The sequence below is a fragment of the Jaculus jaculus genome, chromosome 10 (assembly GCF_020740685.1).
Source record: "Jaculus jaculus isolate mJacJac1 chromosome 10, mJacJac1.mat.Y.cur, whole genome shotgun sequence".
Lineage (NCBI taxonomy): Eukaryota > Metazoa > Chordata > Mammalia > Rodentia > Dipodidae > Jaculus > Jaculus jaculus.
The window spans coordinates 96,800,618-96,826,243 of record NC_059111.1 but is presented as its reverse complement, the minus strand read 5'-3'; the positions used below and the strand labels follow the sequence as shown (position 1 = coordinate 96,826,243).

The following is a 25,626-nucleotide window of genomic DNA, read 5'->3' as shown; positions in this document are numbered from 1 at the left end:
ACATCCTTGATTGGGTGAATTTTTCTCTCTCTTTGGTGTGTGCATGGTATATGCACATGTGTATATATGTGTGCATGGTGCACACATGTGCGGAGGCCGCAGGAGAATGGCAGCAGCCTCCCCTATAACTCCTCCACCTTATTTTTCTGAGACAGTCTCTCACTGAACCTGGAACTCACTGTTTTTTTGTTTAATTAATTTATTTTTTTTTAATTTTTATGAACATTTTCCATGATTATAAAATATATCCCATGGTAATTCCCTACCTCCCCAAGAACTCACTGTTTTTTAAATGCATATTTTATTTATTTATTTGAGAGAGAGAAAGAGGCAGAGAGAGCAAGAGAGAGAATGGGCGTGCCAGGGCCTCTAGGAACTCCAGATGCATGCGCCCCCTTGTGCATCTGCTTTACCTGGCTGTCCTAGAGAATCAAACGGGGCCCCTTTTGTCTGTGCAGGGAAACGCCTTAACTGCTAAGCCATCTCTCCAGCCCAAACGCACCATTTTTCAGTTGGACTGGCTGAGCAGCAATCCTCCCATCTCTGCCCGCTCAGGGCTGGAGCTACAAACACTCATGGCCACGGCCAGCTTTCAGCACGGGTGTGGGGACTGAGCTCAAGTCCTCATGCCTGTGCAGCAAGTGCTCTTACTCGCTGAGCCATCTCCCTGGTCCCTGGATGAAGATTTCTTTGAGTTCTTTATAAAAAACCTTTATACCCATTCCTATCTCACACACAGACAAGCTATAGCTATACCCTTTGGGGGAAAGGGGCTTCTGATCCCACATGAAATAATTCCTACCCAGCCCAGTGATTCTCGTTATATAAGTTGGTTATTTTGGGTTTTTTTTTTTTTAAACTTATATGTGCTTCTCTCTCCCTCCCTCCCTCCCTCTTTCTCTGTCAAATAAATAAATAAAATAAGAAAGGGGGTTGGGGTGATGGCTTAGTGGTTAAGGCATTTGCCTGCAAAGCCTAAGGATCCAGGTTCGATTCTCTAGATCCCACATAAGCCAGATGCACATGATGGCACATGCATCTGGAGTTTGTTTGCAGTGGCTAAAGGCCCTGGTGTGCCCATTCTCCCCCCCCCCCCATTCTCTCTCTAATAAGTAAATAAAAATGAAATAAAAATAAGGGTCTGGACCCAGACTCGATTCCCCAGGACCCATGTTAGCCAGATTCACAACGGGTACACGTATCTGGAGTTCGTTTGCAGTGGCTGGAGGCCCTGGCATGCCCATTCTCTCTCTCTCTTTCTCTGTCAAATAAATAAATAAATAAATAAAACTTATATGTGCAAGTATGTGTGTGGAGATAAGAGGTTGGCATTGGGTATGCTACTGTCTACCAAGCACTGGGATTACAGTCACATGCACCTTGCCTGTCTTTCACCTGGTTCTGTAGATCCAAACTCAGGTCCTCACATGCAGATTAAAACTACATTGAGATTCCATCTCACTCCTGTCAGATTGGCCACTATCATGAAAACAAATGATCATAAATGTTGGCGGGGATGTGAAAAAAAAGGAACCCTTCTACACTGCTGGTGGGAATGCAATCTGGTCCAGCCATTGTGGAAATCATTCCTAAAACAGCTAAAGATTGATCTACCATATGACCCAGCTATAGCACTCCTAGGCATATATCCAAAGGACTCATCTCATTTCCTTAGAAGTACATGCTCAACCATGTTTATTGCTGCTCAATTTATAATAGCTGGGAAATGAAACCTGCCTAGATGTCCCTCAACTGATGAGTGGATAATGAAGATGTGGCACATTTATACAATGGAGTTCTACTCAGAGGTAAAGAAAAATGAAGTTATGAAATTTGCAGAAAAATGGATGGACCTGGAAAGGATTATACTAAGTCAGGTAACCCAGGCCCAGAAAGCCAAGTACCACATGTTCTCTCTCATATGTGGATCCTAGCTACAGATGACTGGGTTTCTGCGTGAGAAGGAAAATACTTAGTAGCGGAGGCCAGTAAGTTAAAAAGGAGATATAAAGGGAAGAGAAAGGGAGGGAGGAGGGTACTTAATAGGTTGATATTGTATATATGTAAGTACAATGATTGTGATGGGGAGGTAATATGATGGAGAATGGAATTTCAAAGGGGAAAGTGGGGGGGGGAATTAACATGGGATATTTTTTATAATCATGGAAAATGCTAATAAAAATTAATAATAATAATAATAAAAGTAATATATATTTTAAAAAATAAAATAAAAGGGCTGGAGAGATGGCTTAGTAGTTAAGGCACTTGCTTACAAAGCCAAATGAGCCAGGTTTGATTCTCCAAGACCCACATAAGCCAGATGCACATGGTGGCACATGCTTCTGGAGTTCATTTGCAGTGGCTGAAGGCCCTGGCATGCCCATTCTTCTCTCTCCCTCTCTGTCTCTCTCACACACAGAAATAAATAAATAAAAATAATAATAAAATTTTAAATGATTTAAGCGTTTTCCCCACAGTATATAGATGTATATCTTTTTGTTTATTTGGTTGGTTGGTTAGTTTTAGATTTTTGAGGAAAGGTCTGGCTATGCAGCCTATGCTGCCCTTAAATGCACAATCCTCTTGCCTTAGCCTCTGGAGTGCTGGGATCACAGGTCTACAGCATCACACCCAGCTATTCAGAGATCTTTTATAGGTACCTCCCAAATGTCTTTAAGGCATACTTTCACCTAAGAAAACTATAAATGAATGAAAGGAGTATTTCTAAGAATTACACATTTCCTACCTGTCAAAATTCTGTTCCTTCCCTCACACCACAGCAGAAAACTAATAATACAAAGAAAAGTGCATAGACCTGGTGGGAAGAGGGGATGTGGAACTACAAGAAGAGAAAACAGAACAGTACTAGGATTGGGGGCAGAAGAATAAGAACCTTTAGGGAAGATGAAATTGTTTCGAGATTTTGACAGTAGCAGTGGTTACACAGTGAATATATTACTAAGATTTATTCAGTCTCCATACCTAAAATGAGTGAATTTCACTGCATGTAAAACCTCAGTTGTCAGCTAGGCATGGTGGCTCACACTGGTAACTACAGCCCTCGTGAGAGACCGAGGGTGAGGGTCATGAGCTTAAAGCCAGACTAGGCTACATGGTAAGACTGTCTCAAAAGAGGCAAACAAGGGGCTGGGAGATGGGTCAGAAGGAAAAGGTGCTTGCTTGCTTGCTAGCCTGCCATGCTACAAACCACAAAATATAATCCTACATTTTATAATCAGAGCTAGAGTTACTAGCAGATTATGTATACAACACGATTACAAACAAAGTCATAGTTGTTACCATAGCATTCTACTAAATACATATACTTTATGATTAAGCCCCCTTCATGGAAAAGAAGATACTAAAGAGGATGAAAATGTGACACAATTATTCTCAAAAATCTCAACGAAAGGCTTCCTTGAAATAACCAGCAGTCAATTCCATTTCCATGAGCCCACGATATTAACAGGCTCGTCTGAGGATTGTCTCACAGGATAACAGCCGGAAGCGATCCATTCCCTGCCCCACTGTCCAAGACTCCTTGCTACACATTAACCAAGTACCTAATGTCTTACTCTGCTACGTGATGGAAATTTGGAGCTACGATACAAAACCCATTTTAGACACTGCATTGAGTATGACCCAATTCACCAATTCATACTTTATATAGCATCCTTTCCAATCCTACATACTTCCCTTGGGATCTCTAGTATTGTTTAAAATTATACGTACCCATATGGCTCCTTTAGACTGAGCCTCAAAATCCTGACTTTCCATGTTCTCTTGAGCTATTAAGCCTTATGCATACATCTGACAATAGTAACACCCACATTTTCTTTTCTTTTTATTTTTTTTTCCGAGGTAGGGTTTCACTGTAGCCCAGGCTGACCTGGAATTCACTATGTAGTCTCAGGGTGGCCTCGAACTCACAGGTGATCCTACCTCTGCCTCCTACGTGCTGGGATTAAAGGCGTGTGCCACTACACCCAGCTCCACATTTTCTTTAAAAAGTCATTTAAAGGGCTGGAGAGATGGCTTAGCAGTTAAGGCACTTGCCTGCAAAGCCTAAGGACCCAGGTTGACTCTCCAGAACCCATGTAAGCCTGACACACAAGGTGACGCATGTGGACAAGGTGTCACACACATCTGGAGTTCAACTGCAGTAGCTAGAGGCCCTGAGGCACCAATTCTCTCTGTCTCCCCGTGTTCCTCCCCGCATTAAAAAAGGTCATCTAAGGACTGGAGAGATGGCCCAGCAGTTCAGCTGCTTGGCTGCAAAGCCTAAGGACCCAAGTTCAATTCCCCAGTAAATTCACCCACATAAAGCCAGGTGCACAAAATGGTGCATGCCTCTGGAGTTCATTTGGAGTGGCTGGAGGCCTTGGCGCAACCATTCTTCCCCCTGTCCCCATCTTTCTCTCTCTCAAATAATTTTTTTAAAGCCATTTAGGACTGGAAAAATGGCTTAGTGGTTATGGTACTTGCCTACCAAAGGACCCAGGTTCGATTCCCCAGGACCCACATAAGCCAAATGTACAGGGGGCACATGCATCTGGAGTTTGTTTGCAGCAGCTGGAGGCCCTGGCATACCCATTCTCCCTCTCTCTCTCCCTCCCTCCTTCCCTCCCTCCCTCTCTCTCTCTCTCTCTCTCTCTCTCTCTTCCTCCCTCCCTCCCTCCCTCCCTTCCTCCTTGCCTATTTCTCTCTCAAATAAAGACAAATATTTTAAAATAAAAATTTTAAAGCCATTTAACTTTTTGTTATTTGGGACTGGAATGATGGCTCAGTGGTTAAGAAGCTTGCCTTCAGAGCCTAAGGACCCAAGGTCAATTTCCCAGTACCCATGTCAAGCCAATGCACAGTGCAGACCATGCATCTGGAGTCTGTTTGCAGTGGCTAGAGGCCCTGGCACACCCATTCTCTCCATCTGTCTCTCTTCTCTTTGCCTGCAAATAACTTTTAAAATATTTTTTTTTTAATTTGCACATGTGTAGTTATATATAGGCTACCAGAGTCTTTTGCCCCTGCAAAGAATCACCAGAGGAATGCAGGACTTTTTGTATCTGGCTTTACATGGGTGCTGGGGAATAGAACCCAAACCTGCATACTTTGCAAGCAAGTGCCTTTAGCCACCAAGCCATTTCCCTGGCCGTTCCTTGTTTTAAAACGTCCCCATTAATAATTCATAAAGAACAAACTGCATCCCACTGGAGCACAGGAGCTGAGCTGGGGCATCAGAGGCAGCTTGGCTGCCGGGACACAGCTGAAGACACCGGAGTCTGGGCTCACCTTGCCGTGGCCCGTCTCTGTTGACGGTCTCTGAGAGGCTCGGGGTGAAGAGACACACAGCATGCTGGAGGGTGGGAGAGCTCTGCAGTATGAGGGACTGGCAGTATTCCATCACGTTGGCACAAATCTGCAGTGCAAAGAACAGCAGCAGGAATAAAGACATTAGCCCCCGAAATGTCCTGATGGCAAAGAAAGCTGGACTGGAAGAACATAACCACAAATCAGTTTGTGAAAACAGACAACCGTTATTTTTACCAAAGTTTACAGAAACCTCACAGCACAGTCACACAAGCGTCCGACATACCTGTTGCATGGCCAGCTCAACTTCATCTTTCTTGTTCACCCTATCTCCTTCCACATTATCATCTTGAAATTTAAACTGGCGCAGTCTGTCAGAGCCACCAAACCGACTGAGCAGTCCTAAGCACTGGCGCTAAGAAAGAAGAGGATATTGTGTTGGTATCCAGCTGAAGGCATTGCAAAGAGAAAGGACAACTCGGCAGGGAGTGCTCTCACAGACATCTGCTATTTATTTCACACTGAGCCAACTCAGGGAAGTTGTTAAAGTTCTTTCTTGCTTTTTTTTTTTTTTTTTTTTTTTTGGCAAAAAAATGTGAATCCATTTTTTTCAATAATGAATCCCCACTATAACGTAAATGTTTGTCAAAGGATTTTATGTCAATGAGCAATTATTTAATAATTCACTGGTAGTTCCGAAGCAAACAGGAAGCACGAGAGGGCAACAACAGATGGCTCAAAACACAACACAACCCTTTGCCAGCCAGGACACAGGCTGTGTCTCCCCAGCATTTGGGAGCCAGAGGTAGGAGAACTTTAGTGAGTCTGAGGCTAGCCTGAGACTATAAGAACCTATGTAAGCCAGGTGCACAAAATGGCACATGCATCTGAAATTTGTAGGGACCAGAGGACCAGGCACATTTCCTTCCCCTCCCTCCCTCCCTCCTCCCTCCCTCCCTCCCTCCCTCCCTCTCTCTCTCTGTGTCTTCATTTCTTTGTAAACAAATGAATAAAATATTTTTTTAGGGCTGGAGAGATGGCTTAGCAGTTAAGGCACTTGCCTGTGAAACCTAAGAACCCATGTTCGAATCTCCAGGTCCTACATAGTCAGATGCGCAGTGACACAAGTGTGCAATATCGCACATGCGCATAAGGGGGCACACACATCTGGAGGAGCTAAAGGGCCCTGGCGCACCCATTCTCCCTCTCTCCCTCTCTCCCTCCCTCTCTCCCTCTCTCTCTCTCTCTCTCTCTCTCCTTTTCCTTTGGCTCTTTCTCTCAAAAATAATTTAGGGCTGGAGAGATGGCTTAGCAATTAAGGTGTTTGCCTGCAAAGCCAAAGGCCCTAGGTTCAATACCCTAGGACCCAAATAAGCCAGATGGCACAAGATGGGACATGTGTCTGGAGTTTGTATGCAGTGACTGGAGGCTCTGGCACACCCATTCTCTCTATTTGCCTCTCTCTCTCTCCCCCTCTCCCTGTCAAATATATAAGCAAATAAATAAAAATTTAAAAAATAGTAATTTTAAAAAAGGAGAACAAGAAGAAAAAACAATTATCAACTCCAGGGAAATCAAAATGGAGCATATAAAGAAACAGTAGCCAGGTGTGGTGGCACACGCCTTTAATTCCAGCACTTGGGAGACAGAGGTAGGAGGATCGCTGAGAGTTCGAGGCCACCCTGAGACTACATAGTGAATACCAGGTCAGCCTGGACTAGAGTGAGAACTTACCTCTAAAAACCAAAAAAGAAACAGTAGCTAGGCAAGGCTGTGTATACCTATTGTTCCAGAACTTGGGAGTTAGAGGCATGTTCAAGGCCAGCCTGATCTACATAGTGAATTCAGTCTAGCCAGTGATACACAGAAATTTTATTTTGTCTCAAAAGTAACTATACACTCATGGCTTATTTATTAATAACAGTTACAAAGTCATAATAACGTACATTAAACATTAATAATAACCAAAATTGAATTTCAAGGGAAAGTATTAGAAACATATAATTGTGGTAGAAGAAAATGACTAAAAAAAAAATCCAAATTTTCATATACAAGGGAAACTTAAAATTTGATTCCTTAAATGAGAAAACCAGTAGTAGCAATAAAAGCATGTTACTTGGAGCCATCAAAGAGAAGGGGTTAGAAGAGGACACAGCAATCTAAGGGCAGAATGGAAAGGATAGTTCTGAGGATTGTTATATATATTTTTCTTTTTTTTAATGTTTTATTTATTTATTTATTTGAGAGAGAGATGCAGAAATAGGCAGGTAGAGAGAGAGAGACAGAGAGAGAGAGAGAGAGAGAGAGACAATGGGTGCACCACGGCCTCCAGCCTCTGCAAATGAACTCCCTTGTACATCTGGCTTACATGAGTCCTAGGGAATCAAACCAGGGTCTTTTGGCTTTGCAAACACCTTAACTGCTAAGTCCCCTCTCCAGCCTATGTTATATTTTTTAACATATCTTAAAACTGCTATTTAAAGAAATCTTAGTCAGTTACCTGGAATCTCCCAATATGTCCCTGCAGCTCCATTAGAGATCCGTCATTTACATCAACATCAAGTTCACTTAATATACCTACAAAATTTGGAAAACTTTAAAATGTGGGTTTATACTAAAATGAAGACATTAAAAACTAGGATGAGAAGTTCTGATATTTTAATACTTTTTTATCTGCATGAGTTCACTCTTGCCATCAAAGTTTTAGAAATGAGTCAATAAAAGCCAAAAGCATAAAAAAGTTTTTACGAAAGAAATTCAACTTTCACTTATAGCCATAAAAATTAAAACTTTCTAAACCTAGCAGTAAGTACTTCCTAGTAAGAGTTTAGACTTACAAAATGAAAGGACTTCATAAAAGAAAGAGACCAGTTTATGTCATACATACTGAAGAGGGAAGGAAGAAGGAAGAGGAGGGAAGGAGAGGGGAGGGAGAGAAGGAAAGGAACAGTTAGTTCTGCGGGAAGATACAACATGATTTCTCTACCCCTCAGAAGCAGTATGGAGGAGAGATAAACCAACTAATTCTCATAGAGCTCTCACCATTTGTAAGAAGTATATTGTATTTAATTAAGATATGGAGATATTTAATGACTTACTGCATGGCACTATGGGGCTTGAGATAAAAAGGACAACGTTCCCTGGCATCACTGTAGGAGATGACTAAGCAGGAAACACACAGACTGGGTAGGAAGCACCCCAGGGCCCCTCAGAAGGAGCACAGGCTCCAAGGACCTTGACAGACAGTTTGGTCAGCCTGGATCGGCACTGAGGCATCCTCAGAGAAGAAAAATATTAGAGATGGTGGAAACAGTAAAGGATTCATGGCATCAGACTTCTCCAGAGCAAAATAAAAATGCAGGTAGAAGACTGGAAACTACAAAGTGAGTGCCAGGTCAGCCTGGGCTAGAGTGAGGAGACCCTACCTCAAAGAAAATAAAAATAAAAATAAAAATGGAGCTGGGCATGGTGGCACTCGCCTTTAATCCCAGCACTCAGGAGGCAGAGATAGGAGGATCGCTGTGAGTTCGAGGCCACCCTGAGACTACATAGTGAATTCCAGGTCAGCCTGGGCTAGAGTGAGACCCTACCTTGAAAAACCAAAATAATAATAATAATAATTAATAAATAAATAACAAAAAAGAATTAACCATTTAAAAAAAGGGCAGGGTGTAGTAGCACACATTTAAAACAGAACACACACACAAGGCCAGCCTGGGACTAGAGTGAGTTCCAGGTCCACTTGGACTAGAGTGAACCCTTACCCTGAGAAAATGGAAAAAAAAAAAAAAGTAAAAAGTAATAATAAACAGTTTAATGATGGAATAGGAACTATAAGAGAACTCCGTGCTTCATCATACTCACATCTGCAAGCTAAATCATCCTAAAATTGACATGTAAAATTCTATTGGGGATGAAAGTGACCCAAAAAATGTTAATGTTTCATATTTTTGCTTAATCATAGTGACCTTTCAAGAGGTAATATTCCTCTGTACTCTTGTAGTAAATATTTGTCCAAAACTCAGCAATTCCTTCCATTTTTCTTCAATAAGCTTTCAACCTGTGAAATTCATGCAATATTAAGTACTTAAGTTTTTTTGAGATAGGGTCTCACTCTAGCCCAGGCTGAGCTGGAATTCACTCTGTAGTCTCAGAGTCTCAGGTGGCCTTGAACTCATGGCGATCCTCCTACCTCTGCCTCCCGAGTGCTGGGATTAAAGGCGTGCACCATCTGGCTAAATATTTTTTATAAAACAGCATGCAAAAGGTAACCCTGTTCTCATAAATCACTTCTGCTTATGTTTCTTTCTTTCATCTCTCTCTCATAAGTACATATACATTGTACAACGTTTAAAAATGTATTCACCAATGTTAACATTTGGTAACTTCAAGGTAATGAGATTCTAAAGATTTGTTAATTACCTCCTTTTTTTTTTTGGTTTTTTGAGGTAGGGTCTCACTCTAGCCCAGGCTGACCTGGAATTCACTATGGAGTCTCAGGGTGGCCTCGAACTCATGGCAATCCTCCCACCTCTGCCTCCTGAGTGCTGGGATTAAAGGCGTGCACCACCACACCCGGCTAAATTATCTCCTTTCTAAAGTTACCTCTTTTTTGATTCTTTATAATGAGCACACAGTTTTTGTACATGTGTACGGTGTGCGCTCATGTATTTATACTCATATGTGCAGTAGCACATGTACGGGTACACATGTATGTATACAGGTGTCTTCCTCAATTGCTTTTCACCTTACTTTTCGAGCCAGGGACCCACAGGGAACCTAAAGCTCATCGATCTGAATTCAGGTCCTTACACTTGTGTGGCCAGCACGTTACCAAATAAGTCATCTCCCCAGCCCCCATGAGCACATGATTCTTAAAAATATGAACTTAGGGTCTGGAGAGATGGCTTAGCAGTTAAGCGCTTGCCTGGGAAGCCTAAGGACCCCAGTTTGAGGCTCGATTTCCCAGGACCCACGTTAGCCAGATGCACATGGGGGTGCACGTGTCTGGAGTTCGTTTGCAGTGGCTGGAGGCCCTGTCATGCCCATTCTCTCTCTATCTGTCTGTCTGTCTGTCTCTCTCTCTCTCTCTCTCTCCCTCTGTCGCTCTCAAACAAATAAATAAACAAACAAAATTTTTTTTAAAAAATATGAACTTAGGGCTGGAGAGATGGCTTAGTGTGGCTAAGGTGTTTGCCTGCAAAGACAAAGGATCCAGGTTCAACTCTCCAGGACCCACATAAGCCAGATGGCCAAGGGTGCACATGCATCTGGAGTTCGTTTGCAGTGGCTGGAGGCCCTGGCATGCCCATTCTCTCTCTCTCTCTCAAATAACTAAATAAAATAATTTTTAAAAAATAAACTTACTAGCCGGGCGTGGTGGCACACGCCTTTAATCCCAGCACTTGGGAGGCAGAGGTAGGAGGATCGCCGTGACTTCGAGGCCACCCTGAGACTCCATAGTGAATTCCAGGTCAGCCTGGGCTAGAGCGAGACCCTACCTCAAAAAAAAAAAAAAAAAAAAAAATTCAAAAAATGAACTTACTAGATAGAGGCAGCTGTTACCAATTTCAAATAAATAATACATAACTATAAAATTACAAAAACCTCTTTCTAATCAGGTGTGGTAGCTCACGTCTTTAATTCCAGCACAAGGGAGGCAGAGGTAGGTGGATCATTGTGAGTCTGAGGCCACCTTGAGACTACATAGTGAATTCCAGGTCAGTTTGGGTTAGAGCCTACCTCAAAAAACAAACAAAAAAACAAACAAAAAACTTCGTCCTATTAAGCTTCTGTCAGTCTGTAAAAAAAGTGTCCACTGCATTCAATGCAAACTCACCAGGAAGCGCGGCTTTACTTATAACTCCCGTCAGCAGGGCCAGTTCCTGCAAGGAGCCAGCACTGACATCCGGACAGCGCAGAATGGCTTGTGTGGCGTCAGAATGGGAGATGAGAAACTGCAACACCTGAGTGGGGCGCGAAGGGCAGCAAAGGAATGAAGGAAAAGGATTAGAGCATCTCAGTGTAAATGCACAAGTCACATTTTTAATAACAGTGAAGCAATTCAGCTACTCTCTGCACTTACAGCTCATTTCTACAAGAAGCACAATTCATTAAAAGTCACAAGAAAACTGAAGACTATTTCAAAGTTTAAAAATTGATGCATGAGCTGGGCATGGTGGCGCACATCTTTAATCCCAGCACTCAGGAGGCAGGGTAAGGAGGATCGCTGTGAGTTCGAGGCCACCCTGAGAACTACATAGTGAATTTCAGGTCAGCCTGGGCTAGAGTGAGATCCTACCTCAGAAAACCAAAAAAAAAAAAAAAGAAGAAGAAGAAGAAGAAAATGAAATAAAAATTGATACACAGAGGCTGGAGAGATGGCTCAACAGTTTTGGTACTTGCCTGCAAAGCCTAACAACCCAGGTTTGATTCCCCAGTATCCACATAAAGCTAGATGCACAAAGTGGCCCATGTGTCTAGAATTGATTTGTAGTGGCAGGAGGTCCTGGTGTGCCCACTCATTCTCAGTTTTTCTCTTTCTCTCCTTACAAGTAAATAGATAAAAGTATTTTAAAAACTTGATGCAGGGCTGGAGAGATGTCTTAGAGGTTAAGGCACTTGCCTATGAACCCTAAGGACCCAGGTTCAATTCCCCAGTACCCATGTAAGCCACATGCACATGGTGGGGCATCCATCGGAGTTCATTTGCAGTGGATAGAGGCCCTGGTGCACCCATTTATTCCCTCTCTCTCTCTCTCCCTCCTTCTCTCTCAGATAAATAAATAAAAAATATTTTTTTAAAAAATGTTGATGTGGGCTGGAGAGAGGGCTTAGCGGTTAAGCACTTGCCTGTGAAGCCTAAGGACCCCGGTTCGAGGCTTGGTTCCCCAGGTTCCACATTAGTCAGATGCACAAGGGGGTGCACGCGTCTAGAGTTCGTTTGCAGAGGATGGAAGCCCTGGCGCGCCCATTCTCTCTCTCTCCCTCTATCTGTCTTTCTCTCTGTGTCTGTCGCTCTCAAATAAATAAATAAAAAATTTTAAAAAAATGTTGATGTACAAGAGTGCACTACGGATGATTGTGATGGGGAGGTAATATGATGGAGAATGGAATTTCAAAGGGGAAAGTGTGGGGGTGGGGAGGGAGGGGATTACCATGGGATTTTTTTTTTTTTATAATCATGGAAAATGCTAATAAAAATTTTAAAAAAAATTTATGAGACAACTTGTGAAGCAAGTGGCTTCAGATAATGTATTTAGATTTGAAAGAAATCTACAGTGAAGGCTGGAGAGCTGCCTTAACGCTTCAGGCACTTGCCTGAAAAGCCCAAGTACCTATGTTTGACTCCCCAGGTCCCACTAGAGCCAGATGCATACACAAGGTTGCACATCCATGCAAGGTGGCACATGCCTTTGGAGTTCTGTTACAGTGGCTGTAGACCTTGGCATGCCAATTCTCTCTCTGTGTCTATATATAATGTTTACAATAAAATCTCTGTGTATACAGTTGATTGTCATAATCTGGTCCTGGATTTTACCTAAATGCCATACAGTAAGGGCTTGGTCCTTAGCACAGCTCTTTGGAGATGGTGGAGGCTATAGGAGATTCTGTCCTTGTATGATAGAAACTCAAATCCTGAAGTACTGACAAACAATTTTGAAAATGTGAAAATGAAGCAAAGTCAGTTAACATTGGCTTATTTACTTTATGAATGTCATTGTTTTATGATTGTATTTGATTATGCAGCTCAAGGTCCCTATGAGAAATTAAACATATGTCACAGTTTAAAAAAAAAAATGTTGATGTACAAAAGTGCACTACAGAAAAGTTAACGTTAACTTTGATCTGAATGGACAAAAGACCTATTTTGCTTCTTTATATTTGTTTGAGTAGAATTAAAGAATTTCTAATGAATGGGTATCAAACGATCACTGAATTCAGGAAGTTGCTCTAGAAAGTCTGACTTGTGTGACACAGGGACAAGCACTTTCATGGAACATATGCAGTAGACTGTAAGCCCAAACAAGGTGAGCCTAGAAATCACTGAGGAACTGTGCCGGAGTGATTTTTTTTTTTTTAATTTATTTATTTATTTGAGAGCAACAGATACAGAGAGAAGGACAGATAGAGGGAGAGAGAGAGAATGGGCGCGCCAGGGCTTCCAGCCTCTGCAAATGAACTCCAGATGCGTGCGCCCCCTTGTGTATCTGGCTAACGTGGGACCTGGGGAATCGAGCCTCGAACCGGGGTCCTTAGGTTTCACAGGCAAGCGCTTAACCGCTAAGCCATCTCTCCAGCCCCGGAGTGATTTCTAATAGACTTCCAGCCTCAGCTGGAACTTTTGGACCTGCAGTGGGGTTTTCGCTGTTGCTGTCTGTCTGGTCGGTTGTGTGGTGCTAGAGACCAAAGCCCGCACTCCACCTTGCTAAAGAAACGCTACCATTGGGCCATAATTCCAGCCCAGTTACCCTGCTTTTTAAAGAGGCTCTAGTAGAAATTCCAGTAGAAAACTGGCTCTAGCAAATCACATGCAGACACCCCACTGGTAGTAAAAGCCACCTTCATCTCAGTGAAGGAGAGGGAATGGAACTAGGGTCGTAAAGCTTTATGGCCAGCGTCTTCACCACTGAACCATTTCTACAACCCTAAAGAAAACATTCTTGACAGGAAGTTCAGAACCCATGCACTGAACTTGGTGGTTGGTCAAGTTCAGCCCTGGAACTTGGGTGCCAGAGCTAATCTCTTCCTGAGACAGCCCACCACCTTTAAGGTTATAAATAGCTTTGCAAGGGGAGGGCAGGCTCTTACTCTCTGATCACTTGGGAACTTCCAGCTGGGGGGCAGGTTTTCCCTCATCTGAGCCTGGGCTGGCTCAGGCCCAGCCAGGAGGGGCTTGGCCTAGGCCTTAGCAGGCCCAGCCAAGTGGCCCTCTGGCCCTTCTCTCCTAATGGGTTCTTTACCCCCTCCAGCTCCTCAAATGGCAAACGCCTCCTTGCACTTTCTTTCCTCTTTTCTTTAAAAGTCAAAAAAAAAAAAAAAAAAGCATAAAAATCACATATAAAAGTCATTCTGTCTTTCGTATTTTCTTTTGGTGTTTGTTTTGAGACAAGGTTTCATATAGTACAGGCTGGCCTCAAACCCAGTATATAACCCGAGATGACCTTGACTCCTGCTCCTCTGTCTCCATCTCCCAAATGCTGGGATTATAGACATGTGCAACCATGCCAGGCTCACCACCAACTTATGATCCTCCTGCCTCAGCCTCCCGCCTGTGGGGTTAGAAGTGTGCACCACTACGCCTCCTGTTTGTTCTAAAAGCCTAGGATACACACGCTCCTCTCAGTATCAGGCTGCATCTTCAGAGCCAGCTGATTTTTATCACTAAAACAGCTTTCTTTTCTACAGGAATAAAGTCTGATCTCTTGCTTTCCATCTCTGGAGTCTAAAAAGTAGCTACAATGTTCCTTTCACAAATGAGTTTAAAAATGGACCAACACAGTTCAGAGCCAAATACAAGGCACTTAAGTTCTATACCCAACCCTGACAGTGACAGTGGGACTGAACGGACTTCTGACGCCTTCTATGCTCAGGGGTTCTGCACCTGGAAGAGGAGGGGTCTGCGCCAGGTGGCTTCTCGGCGAAGGAGGGATTCGTCTTACCTGCCCGGCTGCCTGCATGTGCTGGGCCATGGTGGACGTGAGGATGACCTGGCACAGCTGGAGGGCTGGAAGGAGAATCTGCCGGTAGCGATCCAGTGCCGTGGGGATGAACATTGGGGCGTCTCTCATGCCAAACACGCTGCGTTCATTGCAACAGAACAATGAGAGAACGACACTCCAATTCAGGTATGCTCATAACAATTCTTTGCCATTTTCATGGCAAAAAAAAAAAAATCCACAGGCAGCTGATTCAGGAGTGAAGCTACTAGTGAGCACCCACAGCCACGCCCAGCCAGCGGTTAAAGGAACCTGCTCTCACCTAACCTTACAGCTCATGAGAACAGAATGGAGTTTTTGAATTTTAGAAAATCTTATGAAGGAAAACCTGCATAAAGGAAAAGCGTCCCAAGCATGGTTCTTTTAATGTTCCCTTGAGCCAGAGACTAGGTACTCACAGAAATAAATACATAAACTACTCTGCAAATTTCCTTCTCTTGCACCCAAGCCCAAAATAAACCAACACTGTCTATTATACAAAATTAAACAAAATAGGGGGGTGGGGAGGGAGGGAATTACCATGGGATTTTTTTTTTATAATCATGGAAAATGCAAATAAAAATTTAAAAAATTTAAAAAAAATTAAACAAAATAAAGTGAGATTGTAAAATTGACCGTAGAGAGTATGTCTCAGGAAGCTGAGGACACAGCTAAGTGACAGAGCACGTGTCTAGCATGCATGAGGCCAAAAGGTAAGTCCTAGGACCATTCAAAACTAAAATTATTTATAAGCTATAATTTATTGTAAATGCTGTATTTTAACTTTTAGGCAAAAGAAAATAGTTACCCACTGAGAGGGCTGGAAGCTGAATGTAAAAAGGAATTGAGCCGGGCGTGGTGGCACATGACTTTAATCCTAGCACTCAGGAGGCAGAGGTAGGAGGATTACTATGAGTTCAAGGCCACCGTGAGACTACATAGTGAATTCCAGGCCAGCTTGGGCTAGAGCGAGAGCCTATGTCGAAAAACCAGGAAAAAAGAAAGAAAGAAAGAAAAAAAGAAAAGGAAAAACCTTGAGGCTAGCAAGTGAGCTCCTGCCCACTCCCCTCTCAAATCACTGCTCTGAATGGAAGGAATTGCCCCCCCCCTTTTACTCTCAATAACTTCCACTTGTGAGTATGGCAGGAACATGTGATACCCCGACAAAAACAAAATTATGAGCCAGTGGGAAACTTATGTTTGGGGTTTTGTTTCTCATTTAATCACCCTTTACTAGGCACTTAACCATACTAGCACCTGCAGACGCTCACCTGTGAGGATCCGTTTCGGGGCGCCTGTCATAGACTTGACACTGCGCTAGTCTTACGATCACCCCAGACCTTAGCAGCTCGAATGCACCCTGCTGGATCTTAGCCACTCTTGTGAGAAACGCCTGCAATGACACAGAAGAAAACTGATGTGCTGAAATCATGTCCAAGGGTCTCGTAGAAAAATGAAACATTTCCATGGGACATTCTTCCTCTCCAGTCACCAATGGAGAAGTTCTGAGCCCGTTGCAAGGGCACATTATGCCTCCTTTCTCATAAGGTGAATGAGGACTCAGTGGTACAAGTGCCTGCACGTTGTACCTCGTATGAATTAGAATGTACTTGGTCACCATTATGTGTGTAGCCTTTGGAGGGCAGGCAAGTTTGTCCATTTTCCTCACAGCTCTCTCTCTGGTTCCTAACCGAGAACCATGCCTGATATACAGTAGGTACTTAGTAAATACGTGTTGAATAAATGGACAAAGGCACAAAAAGGAGTTCATGAAGAATCTAAGACTTCAGTGCATTCAGTATCATGACACACAGCATGAGTCATTTAATAAGGAGAAATTAAAGCAGATGTCAAGGGAAGGAAATGATCAAGTAGGTACTGTATTTAAAATCCTGTGCTTACATTACAAACAGCACACTAGGTTTTTTAACAGCTAATACCAGGAATGGTGTTGCTCTCTCCTCATAGACCCCTGGGTGTCCTATCCCCACCACAGCAACCCCAGTGAGTGAGCAGCACTCTCTCACCCACCCCTTCCAGGTCCATTTCAGCCCCTCTCTACATTCTCAGAAGACATTTCTAGCACAGATCCCCAAATTTTAAACTCCCCAGAAATGATAACAGCTCACATAACAGAACTATTTAAAAAATGCACTGGGAACACATAAAAAAAAGGTAGTGAGTGAATACGTTTAAAATACTTGGTATGGGCTGGAGAGATAGATGGCTTAGTGGTTAAGGTGCCTTCCTACAAAGCCAAAGAACCCAGGTTCGATTCCTCAGGACCCATAAAAGCCAGATGCACAAGGTGGTACATGCATCTAGAGCCCATTTGTAGTGTCTAGAGGCCCTGGTGTGCCCATTTTCTGTCTGCCTCTTTCTCTGAGAAATAAATAAAATATTTAGAAATACTTGGTATACTTGTATAAAATATTAAAGAATCATGTATTTCTTTGAGAGAGAGGGAGGAAGGGAGAATGGGTACAACATGGCTTCCAGCTGCTGTAAACAAATTCCAGATGCACATACCACATTGCGTATCTGTTTTATGTGGGTCTTAGGGAATCAAACCTAGGTCCTTTGGCTTTGTAGGCAAGAGCCTCAAGTGCTAAGCCATCTCTCCAGCCCATGTCAAAGAATTAAATGTGCACTAGTGGCACAGTCATGAACACAGCTTCTCTCCTAAGCATATAATGCATTCATTTCTTTAATATTACCTACTTGTCCAAAAGGGACAGAATGATCTGCTGATCTGACGTGCAATGCCCATGAAGCCTTACCATTTTGGATTCGTAGGTATAAAGGGCTTTTAAAAGGGGTGGTTGTGGTGTAAGTAAGCCTTGCAAAGTGCGATCATCTTCCACCAAACTGTCCACAAGGACCTTCAAGTAGCCACTGTTAGAAAGATACACAAGCCACTGATGCTGCTTATCCACAGAGATGATCCGATCAAGGAGAGCCAGGGCCAGCATCTGCAGAGGAGGCGAAGCAAAGTCCACATGTGGGTGGCTACCAAAATCAACACCAGTCATTGCCTTGACCTGGGGATACTTAGAACTCTCCTCAAAGGAATAGGTGGCTGTTTGCCATAAAATGTCATACCTTTTTTTAAATATAAAAATGTCCAGAATCTCAATTTATTAATAGAGGAATTTTTTTATTTTTTATTTTGTTGGATTTTCAAGAGGGTTTCACTCTAGCCCCAGCTGACCTGGAATTCACTACATAGTCTCTAGGTGGCCTCAAACTCACAGCAATCCTCCTACCTCTGTCGCCCAAGTGCTGGGATTAAAGGTATGAGTCACCACGCCTGACTAAAAGAAAAGATTTTAGGGCTGGAGAGATGGCTTAGCGGTTAAGCGCTTGTCTGTGAAGCCTAAGGACCCTGGTTCGAGGCTCGGTTCCCCAGGTCCCACGTTAGCCAGATGCACAAGGGGGCGCACGCGTCTGGAGTTCGTTTGCAGAGGCTGGAAGCCTTGGAGCGCCCATTCTCTCTCTCTCCCTCTATCTGTCTTTCTCTGTGTGTCTGTCACTCTCAAATAAATAAATTTAAAAAAAAAAAAGATTTTAGAGTAGTTTTATTCCCAAAACAAAACACACTAAAACAATAGCGTTTGGATGTTAGTTGTATTCAGGCATTTTTTGTTACAGAAAAAATAGTTGTTTTTTTTTAATAGCTATTATTTCTAAATCTAAAAATTTACATGATCTTCATACAAAACCTAGAAAAGTATAAATATACAATCTGATAAACAGTTATTCCATTTTCGTTGATTTTCTCTCAGGGCTTTTTCTTTAAAAAAAATTTTTTTAATTTATTTGGAGGGGGGAGAGATAAAGAGGAAGAGGCAGACAGAGAGAGTATAGGTGCACCAAATCCTACAGCCGCTGCAAATGAGTACCAGATGCTTATGCTACCTTGTGAATCTGGTTTACATGGGTACTAGGGAACTGACCCTAGGCTGTCAGGCTCTGCAGGCAAGCACCTTAACCACTAAGTCATCTCTCCAGCCTTCTCAGGGCTTTTTCTATACATAAAAATACTATAAAACTTTTAACATGATTGAGAGATTTCTATATAGTTCATATTTTATCCTATTTTTTAAAACTCTGTTTCCTAGACCTTGAAAGACACAATTTAAATGATGCACCATTTTCCACTAGGATAAAGTAACTTTCTCACTGCATCAGCAGCAGCATGCACTATGAATGAACTATAAATGCAAGTTCTCCTCCAGAAAGCAGCTAAACACAAAAAGATATATTCAATAAAAATAGTAATTTAAGGCCAGGCATGGTAGAACATGCCTTTAATCCCAGCACTTGGGAGGCAGAAGTAGGAGGATCACCATAAATTTCAGGCCAGCCCAGGACTAAGGAATAAGTACCAGGTCAGCCTGGGTTATAGTGACAGCCTACCTTGAAGGAAAAAAAAAAAAGAAAGCAGTTTATCCAACAGTTTACTAACCAAGGATATTTCTTAAAGAGAATTTCTGTTGTTTGTACCAGTGTTAGTCTATCCACAAACTTCAAAATTGCAAAGATAATTCCAAGGAGAAATTCTAAACTAAGATTCTAAACAATTACACCAAACACAAACAAAAAGTCCCAAATTATGGTAGATATGCAAATTCACTATAAAATATTGTAGAAAATAATTCTAGGCTGGGGAGATGGCTTAGCAGTTGTAGTGGTTTGATTCAGGTGTCTGCCATAAACTTAGGTGTTCTGAATGGCTAGGTTCCCAGCTGATAGAGATTTGGGAATTAACGTCTCCAGGAGGCACTGTATTGTTGGGGACAGGCTTATGGGAGTTATAGTTTCCTCATGCCAGTGTTTGGCACACTCTCCTGTTCCTGTTGTCCACCCTCTGTTCATGCCATTGTTTTCCCTTGCCATCGTGGAGCTTCCCCTCAAGCCTATAAGCCAAAATAAACCTCTTTTTCCCACAAGCTGCTCTTGGTTGAGTGATTTCTAACAGCAATGTGAACCTGACTGCAATAGCGGTTAAGGCATTTGCCTACAAAGCCAAAAGAACCCGGATCGATTCTCCAGGACCAACATAAGCAAGATGCACATGGCAGTGCATGCATCTGGAGTTCATTTGCACTGGCTGGAGGCCCTGATATGCCCATTCTCTCTTCTGTCCCTCCCCCTCTCTCTCAAATAACTAAAATATATTTTTTAAAAAGGGAGAGGGAGAGAAGGCTTAGCAGTTAAGCACTTGCCTATGAAGCCTAAGGACCTGGGTTGGAGGCTCCATTCTCTAGGACCCACATAAGACATATGAACAAGGTGGCACGTGCATCTGGAGTTCACTTGCAGTGGCTGGAGGCCCTGGAACGCCCATTCCCTCTCTCTCTCTCTCAAATAAATAAATAAACAAAAGAAGAAGAGAAAGAAAGAGAGAGGGAGGGAGGGAGAAAATAATTCTAGAGCTGGGCGTGGTGGCACACACATTCAGAAGGCAGAAGGAGGAGGATCGCTGTGAATTTGAGGTCACCCTTAGGCTAGAATAAGGCTCTAACTTGAAAAACCAGCAAGAAAGAAGGAAAGGGAAAGGGAGAAGAGGAGAAGAGAGGAGGGAGAGGAAGAGAAAAGAAGAAAGAAATTCTAGACACATAGTCCAGATTTTAAGAGCTGATTTGGTTTATACCTTCATACGGTCAGCAACAACAACAAATAAGGGCTACTTTACCCGTCCAATCTCATGTCCATCACAAGCATCTCGACAGACCACTTCCATAAGGGCAGCCCCGTAACTCTCAATGATGGCTATGTTTTCTCGCTGTAATTTACTAAACACATCTTCAGGGGCTGTCAGCCTTTCCCACATACTTTTCTTAGCTAAAAAGGTGTTAAAACAGAAAAGTTCCAATTAAAATCACTTTAGCAACTAAGTAATTATAGCTAAAAAAAAAAAAAAAAAATCCTTCCATCACCACATGCATGAAAGGACACTGATGAGTGAGCCCAGGAAAGTCAACTTCAAGAACACAGAGCCAGGCGTGGTGACTCACACCTTCAACCCCGACACCTGGGCGGCTGAGGTAGGAGGATGACCTTGTGTTCGAGGCCAATCTGAAGCTACAGAGAAAGTTCCACATTAGCCTGGACTACTGTAAGGCCCTGCCTCACAGAAACAAAAAACCCTCAAAGCACTTGTAACAACAGTCTCAGAACCAAGTGCTCTCACAGAAATCGTATTAATTATAAAAAGCAAGGGGCTAGAGAGATGGCTTAGCAGTTAAGGTGCTTGCCTGCAAAGCAAAAGGACTCAGGTTCAATTCCCCAGGACCCAGAAGCCAGATGCACAAAGTGATGCATGCCTCTGGAGTTCGTTTTCAGCAGCTGGAGGCCCTGGCACACCCATTCTCTCTCTCAAAAAAAAAAAAAAAAAGCAAATAGTTTTGGTCAAAATAAAATCTAAAATGAAAAGCACATCCATTTAAAGGCAACTTAAATGTACAATGAAAATTAGTAGTGTGATCATAGATTTTGTTTAAGATTCAGGTGAACCTTGGAAGTTTCATCAATATACCTGGCAAAGTAGTAGTTTGTATTTGAAAGTGATTTTATGATTACTCATGCCTCACACCTCTAGTGCTAAGATTACAGGCAAGCACCACCAAGTTCAGTTCATGATTTTAAATATATCCACTCTGTAGTGAAGAAATTCCACTTCAAATGTATCTCAGGCACACTTTATGCTAGGATAAACAGACATGTGTATAGTACTGATAAGCACTTACACACAGGTCAAGCTATATTTAGATGGCCATTTAAGGCTATTTATTAAACTAAAACCATGTATACTTTTCGCAAGGAAATTCTACCATAAAGCTTCTGTCTTCGGAAGCACAGGCATATGAAAATATGTGATGCGACCTTTTTGTGACAGTAAAATATCAGAAACCATATGCTTATGAAGACAGAAAAATGCTTGAATAAATTTACATCCTTACTAGGGAGTAACTGCCATTTTTAAAGAATCAGGTGGATGTGTACTGTAGAATACAAAGACGCTGCACGCTCCTACCGACAGCACGCTGCTCAATGGGACTGAATCAAGGTTGACAAAGCTAACATCAGGCGAGGGGCTCTTTCCTGACAGCGCTCCGCACTGGACGCGCGCCCTCAGTGCTGGAGTGCGTGAACGACTACGTCAAGACGGCGTGTCTAGCCCTGCGGGGAAGCGGCTCATGCTTAGTGCAGCCATCTCCGCAAAGGGGAAAGAGTAGGAGTCAGTGCAACCCGACCTGCTTCCAACGTGTCAGGCTCGTCGGGTCTCTGGGCGATCTGGAGGTAGTAGAGCAGAGAGCCGTACAGGTGAGTCCTCACGCGCTGGAATCCACCACCTAGGGAGACCACAGATTTGTAGTCAAGAGAAAACAAGTCGAAACAAATACAAAGTTGAAATCTGTTTAGAAATCCGATGGAAGGACCTGTCTTCAAAGTGAAGTCTAACAGTTTCTTCAGGATGATGTGAAGAGAAGAGTCTCCAATGCACGCGAAGCCCACGGGCGGGCCCTCGGCGGGCGGCGGGGTCAGACAGCCGTCCAGCGCAAAGGCGTAGCGGGGCTCTCTGCCTCCTGCGGCCAGCGGCTGCGTCTGCTCGGTGCGCACCGCCTGGCTGAGGTGAGCGGTCAGGGTGAACACGGCGCCTGCGACCACGGGCATCAGCTCCTGTGCTGCCTCGTCATCCAGGATCTGAAGGCAAACCAAAGTGAGGCTGCAGCTCTTGGCAACAACCGCTAACAAGTACTCGGTACACTTAGCCTCCCATCACTACAAGAGTGCAGCGTAAGAAGCACTCAAGAAGAAAAGGCTGAACTGACATACTTAACTAATTCTTATCAGAATTCCATGCTTCGCAGCTATTTCATTCCACAGGGCTGACATGGGATCTCCTGTGCATATTTTCAAAGCCCCCTGGATTATTTCTGAAACACACACCCTAGCCAACAGCTCCTGCTATACAGAACAACCCTTTCTGCAGGAAAGTCTCCATACTGGTATTATACAACTCTTTTATTTCTAATCTGAAAATGGGGCAAAAATTACAGTGGAATGTTTGGGTGATGATACACACACACACACGTTAATATATACACACCCATACACATGCGCAGTAATATCAAGTAATTTAGGAAGCAAATCACCTTGTCATGCACATCTTGTAAAATATCACGAATGATCAGCTGTCGATCTTCTGCCTGAATGAGGTCCTGCGGACAAGCTGTCAATATAATCTCCACCAGCTGCCTCCACGACTCCAGAGCGTGCCGCTTTGCATGAAGGCACTGGAGCAATTTGTTTCTTCCTACCACATACTGAAGAATAGTGCTGATTTCCTAACACCATCAAAATAGAAAGAGGTTAACACATTCCGGCAAGTAAAATCTGTTATCAATAGGTCTCTATTCTTAACTCTGTCACTACTTCAGAAAACATTTACTTAGACATCTACCACATGTACGCCAGAAAGCAGAAACCTTTCAGGTTATGTGGTAAACATGAGCATGAAAATAAATGCAAGGGCTGGACAGATGGCTCAGCGGTTAAGGCGCTTGCTTGCAAAGCCTAACAACCCTGGATTGATTCCCCAGTACCCATGTAAAGCTAGAAGCACAGTGTTGCATGCATCTGGAGTTCATTTGCAGTGCCTGAGGCCCTGATGCACCTATTCATTCTCTTTGTCCCTCCCTCTCTCTCTCTCTCTCTCCTCTATCTCACTGCTTCCAAATAAATAAATACATATTATTAAAAACAGAAAATCAGGGAACTGGGGAAATTGCTTAGTGGTTACGGCATTTGCCTGCAACGCATAAGGACTAGGGTTTGATTCCCCAGGACACAGGTAAGCTAAATGCACAAGGGGGCACATGTGGCTGGAGTTTGTATGCAGTGGCTAGAGGCCCTGGCATGCCCATTCTTTCTTTCTCTCTGTGTCTTTCTCTCTCATAAATAAATAAATAAAAATATTTAAGAAAGAAAATCAAGAGCTAGAGAGATAGCTTAGTGGTTAAGGCACTTGCCTGAAAAGCCAAAAGACCCAGGTTCGACTCCCCAGGACCCACGTAAGCCAGAAATACAAGGGGGCACATGCCTCTGGAGTTCATTTGCAGTGGTTGGAGGCACTGGTGCACCCACTGTCTCTCTCTCTCTCTACCGGCCTATTTCTGAATCTCTCTCTCAAATAAATAAATAAAAATGAAAAAGAAAAAAAATCAATGTATAAAGCTGTGTGTATATGTAGGTGTGTGTTAACATAACACAACAGAGTAGTATAGAAATTAATTCTTTAACAGTCTTCTTGCTCTTTGCAACTATCAAAGAAAGTCGGGGTATCTGTATTTACTCTAGAACATCATGAATAACAAACACCCTAGTTTAATGGCATGTTTCCTTGAAATATTTTGCTTCTTACTTGGCCTGACATGTTGCCATGTATAAGCTTCCTCTTATCCATAACTCCCTACTTGTAATGACAAATACTTTCCTCATCTTTCACTGATAGAAAGCAAGAAATCTACATTCATGACTAATGTAACAGAACTATTGGACTGGAGAGATAGCTTAGCAGTTAAGGTGCTTGCCTGCCAAGTCAAAGAACCCACGTAGGCCAGATGTACAAGGTGGTGCATGCATCTGAAGTTCGTCTGCAGTGGCTGGAGGCCCTGGCACGCCCATATTCTTTCTCTGTCTCTGTCTATCTGTTTCTCTCTCTCCCTTTCTCTCTCTCTCAAATAAAATAAGAAGAAAAAAGAAAAGACTATTTTAGCATGTGAGACATTAAATTTCAGCTTGCAAAAATTATAAAATCACCAATGAAAAATTCCATGAAAGGTTAATTTTATTACTAGTTAATTAATAAAACTACATATCCAATTACTGTTTTGTCTTTTAACCAGCACTTTATGTAATTAAGAAACTAAAAGGGTAAATCGAACAAGTCCTCAATAGAGCTTACCTCCATGAGAAGAGGCCTCTGTCCTATGGCCGCCATTCCCTGAAGAGCATTGACTTCTGCCACCAAAACCCTATGAAGAAGCTGTAATCAGGAGGAAAAAAGAAAAACAATATCATTTTACACACTGGTAGAACAGTAACACTTAGCAATTACTATAAACCATCCTCAGGAGGGAAAGGTACAAGTACCTCCCTATATAATCTAACAATGGCACAGTCCAATTATCCACACGCCTTTCATCCCAGCACTTGGGAGGCAGAGGATTGCCATGATTTTGAGGCTACCCTGACACTACACAGTGAATTCCAGGTCAGCTTAAGCTAGAGTGAGACCCTACCTCAAAAAATAAATAAATAAATAAGGGCTAGAGAGATGGCTTAGTGGTTAAGCACTTGCCTGTGAAGCCTAAGGACCCTGGTTTGAGGCTCCCTTCCCCAGGACCCACGTTAGCCAGATGCATAAGGGGGTGCATGCATATGGAGTTCGTTTGCAGTGGCTGGAGGCCCTGACGTGCCCACTCGCTCTCTATCTGCCTCTTTCTCTCTTTGTCTGTCACTCTCAAATAAATAAAAATTAAAATAAACAAATTTAAAAAATAAATAAATAAATAAAACACTGTGCCTCACTCTTCAGAGTGGTACTAAAGGA

General features: G+C 42.9%; 1 protein-coding gene across 1 annotated transcript in view; it reads right to left on the bottom strand.

Annotated features, from left to right (window-relative positions):
* Nup205 (nucleoporin 205) overlaps positions 1-25,626 on the bottom strand; it is an 82,881-nt gene that overhangs the window by 5,940 nt on the left and 51,315 nt on the right. Inside the window, exons 27-38 of the mRNA XM_045160286.1 lie at positions 24,979-25,059; positions 23,168-23,359; positions 22,451-22,715; positions 22,265-22,363; positions 20,704-20,852; positions 17,786-17,977; positions 16,277-16,398; positions 14,970-15,108; positions 11,147-11,273; positions 7,808-7,884; positions 5,594-5,722; positions 5,290-5,416 (exon numbers count right to left, since the gene is read on the bottom strand). Of these exons, the coding sequence (XP_045016221.1) occupies positions 5,290-5,416; positions 5,594-5,722; positions 7,808-7,884; positions 11,147-11,273; positions 14,970-15,108; positions 16,277-16,398; positions 17,786-17,977; positions 20,704-20,852; positions 22,265-22,363; positions 22,451-22,715; positions 23,168-23,359; positions 24,979-25,059 (1,699 nt within the window). The remainder of the gene's footprint in view (positions 1-5,289; positions 5,417-5,593; positions 5,723-7,807; positions 7,885-11,146; positions 11,274-14,969; positions 15,109-16,276; positions 16,399-17,785; positions 17,978-20,703; positions 20,853-22,264; positions 22,364-22,450; positions 22,716-23,167; positions 23,360-24,978; positions 25,060-25,626) is intronic.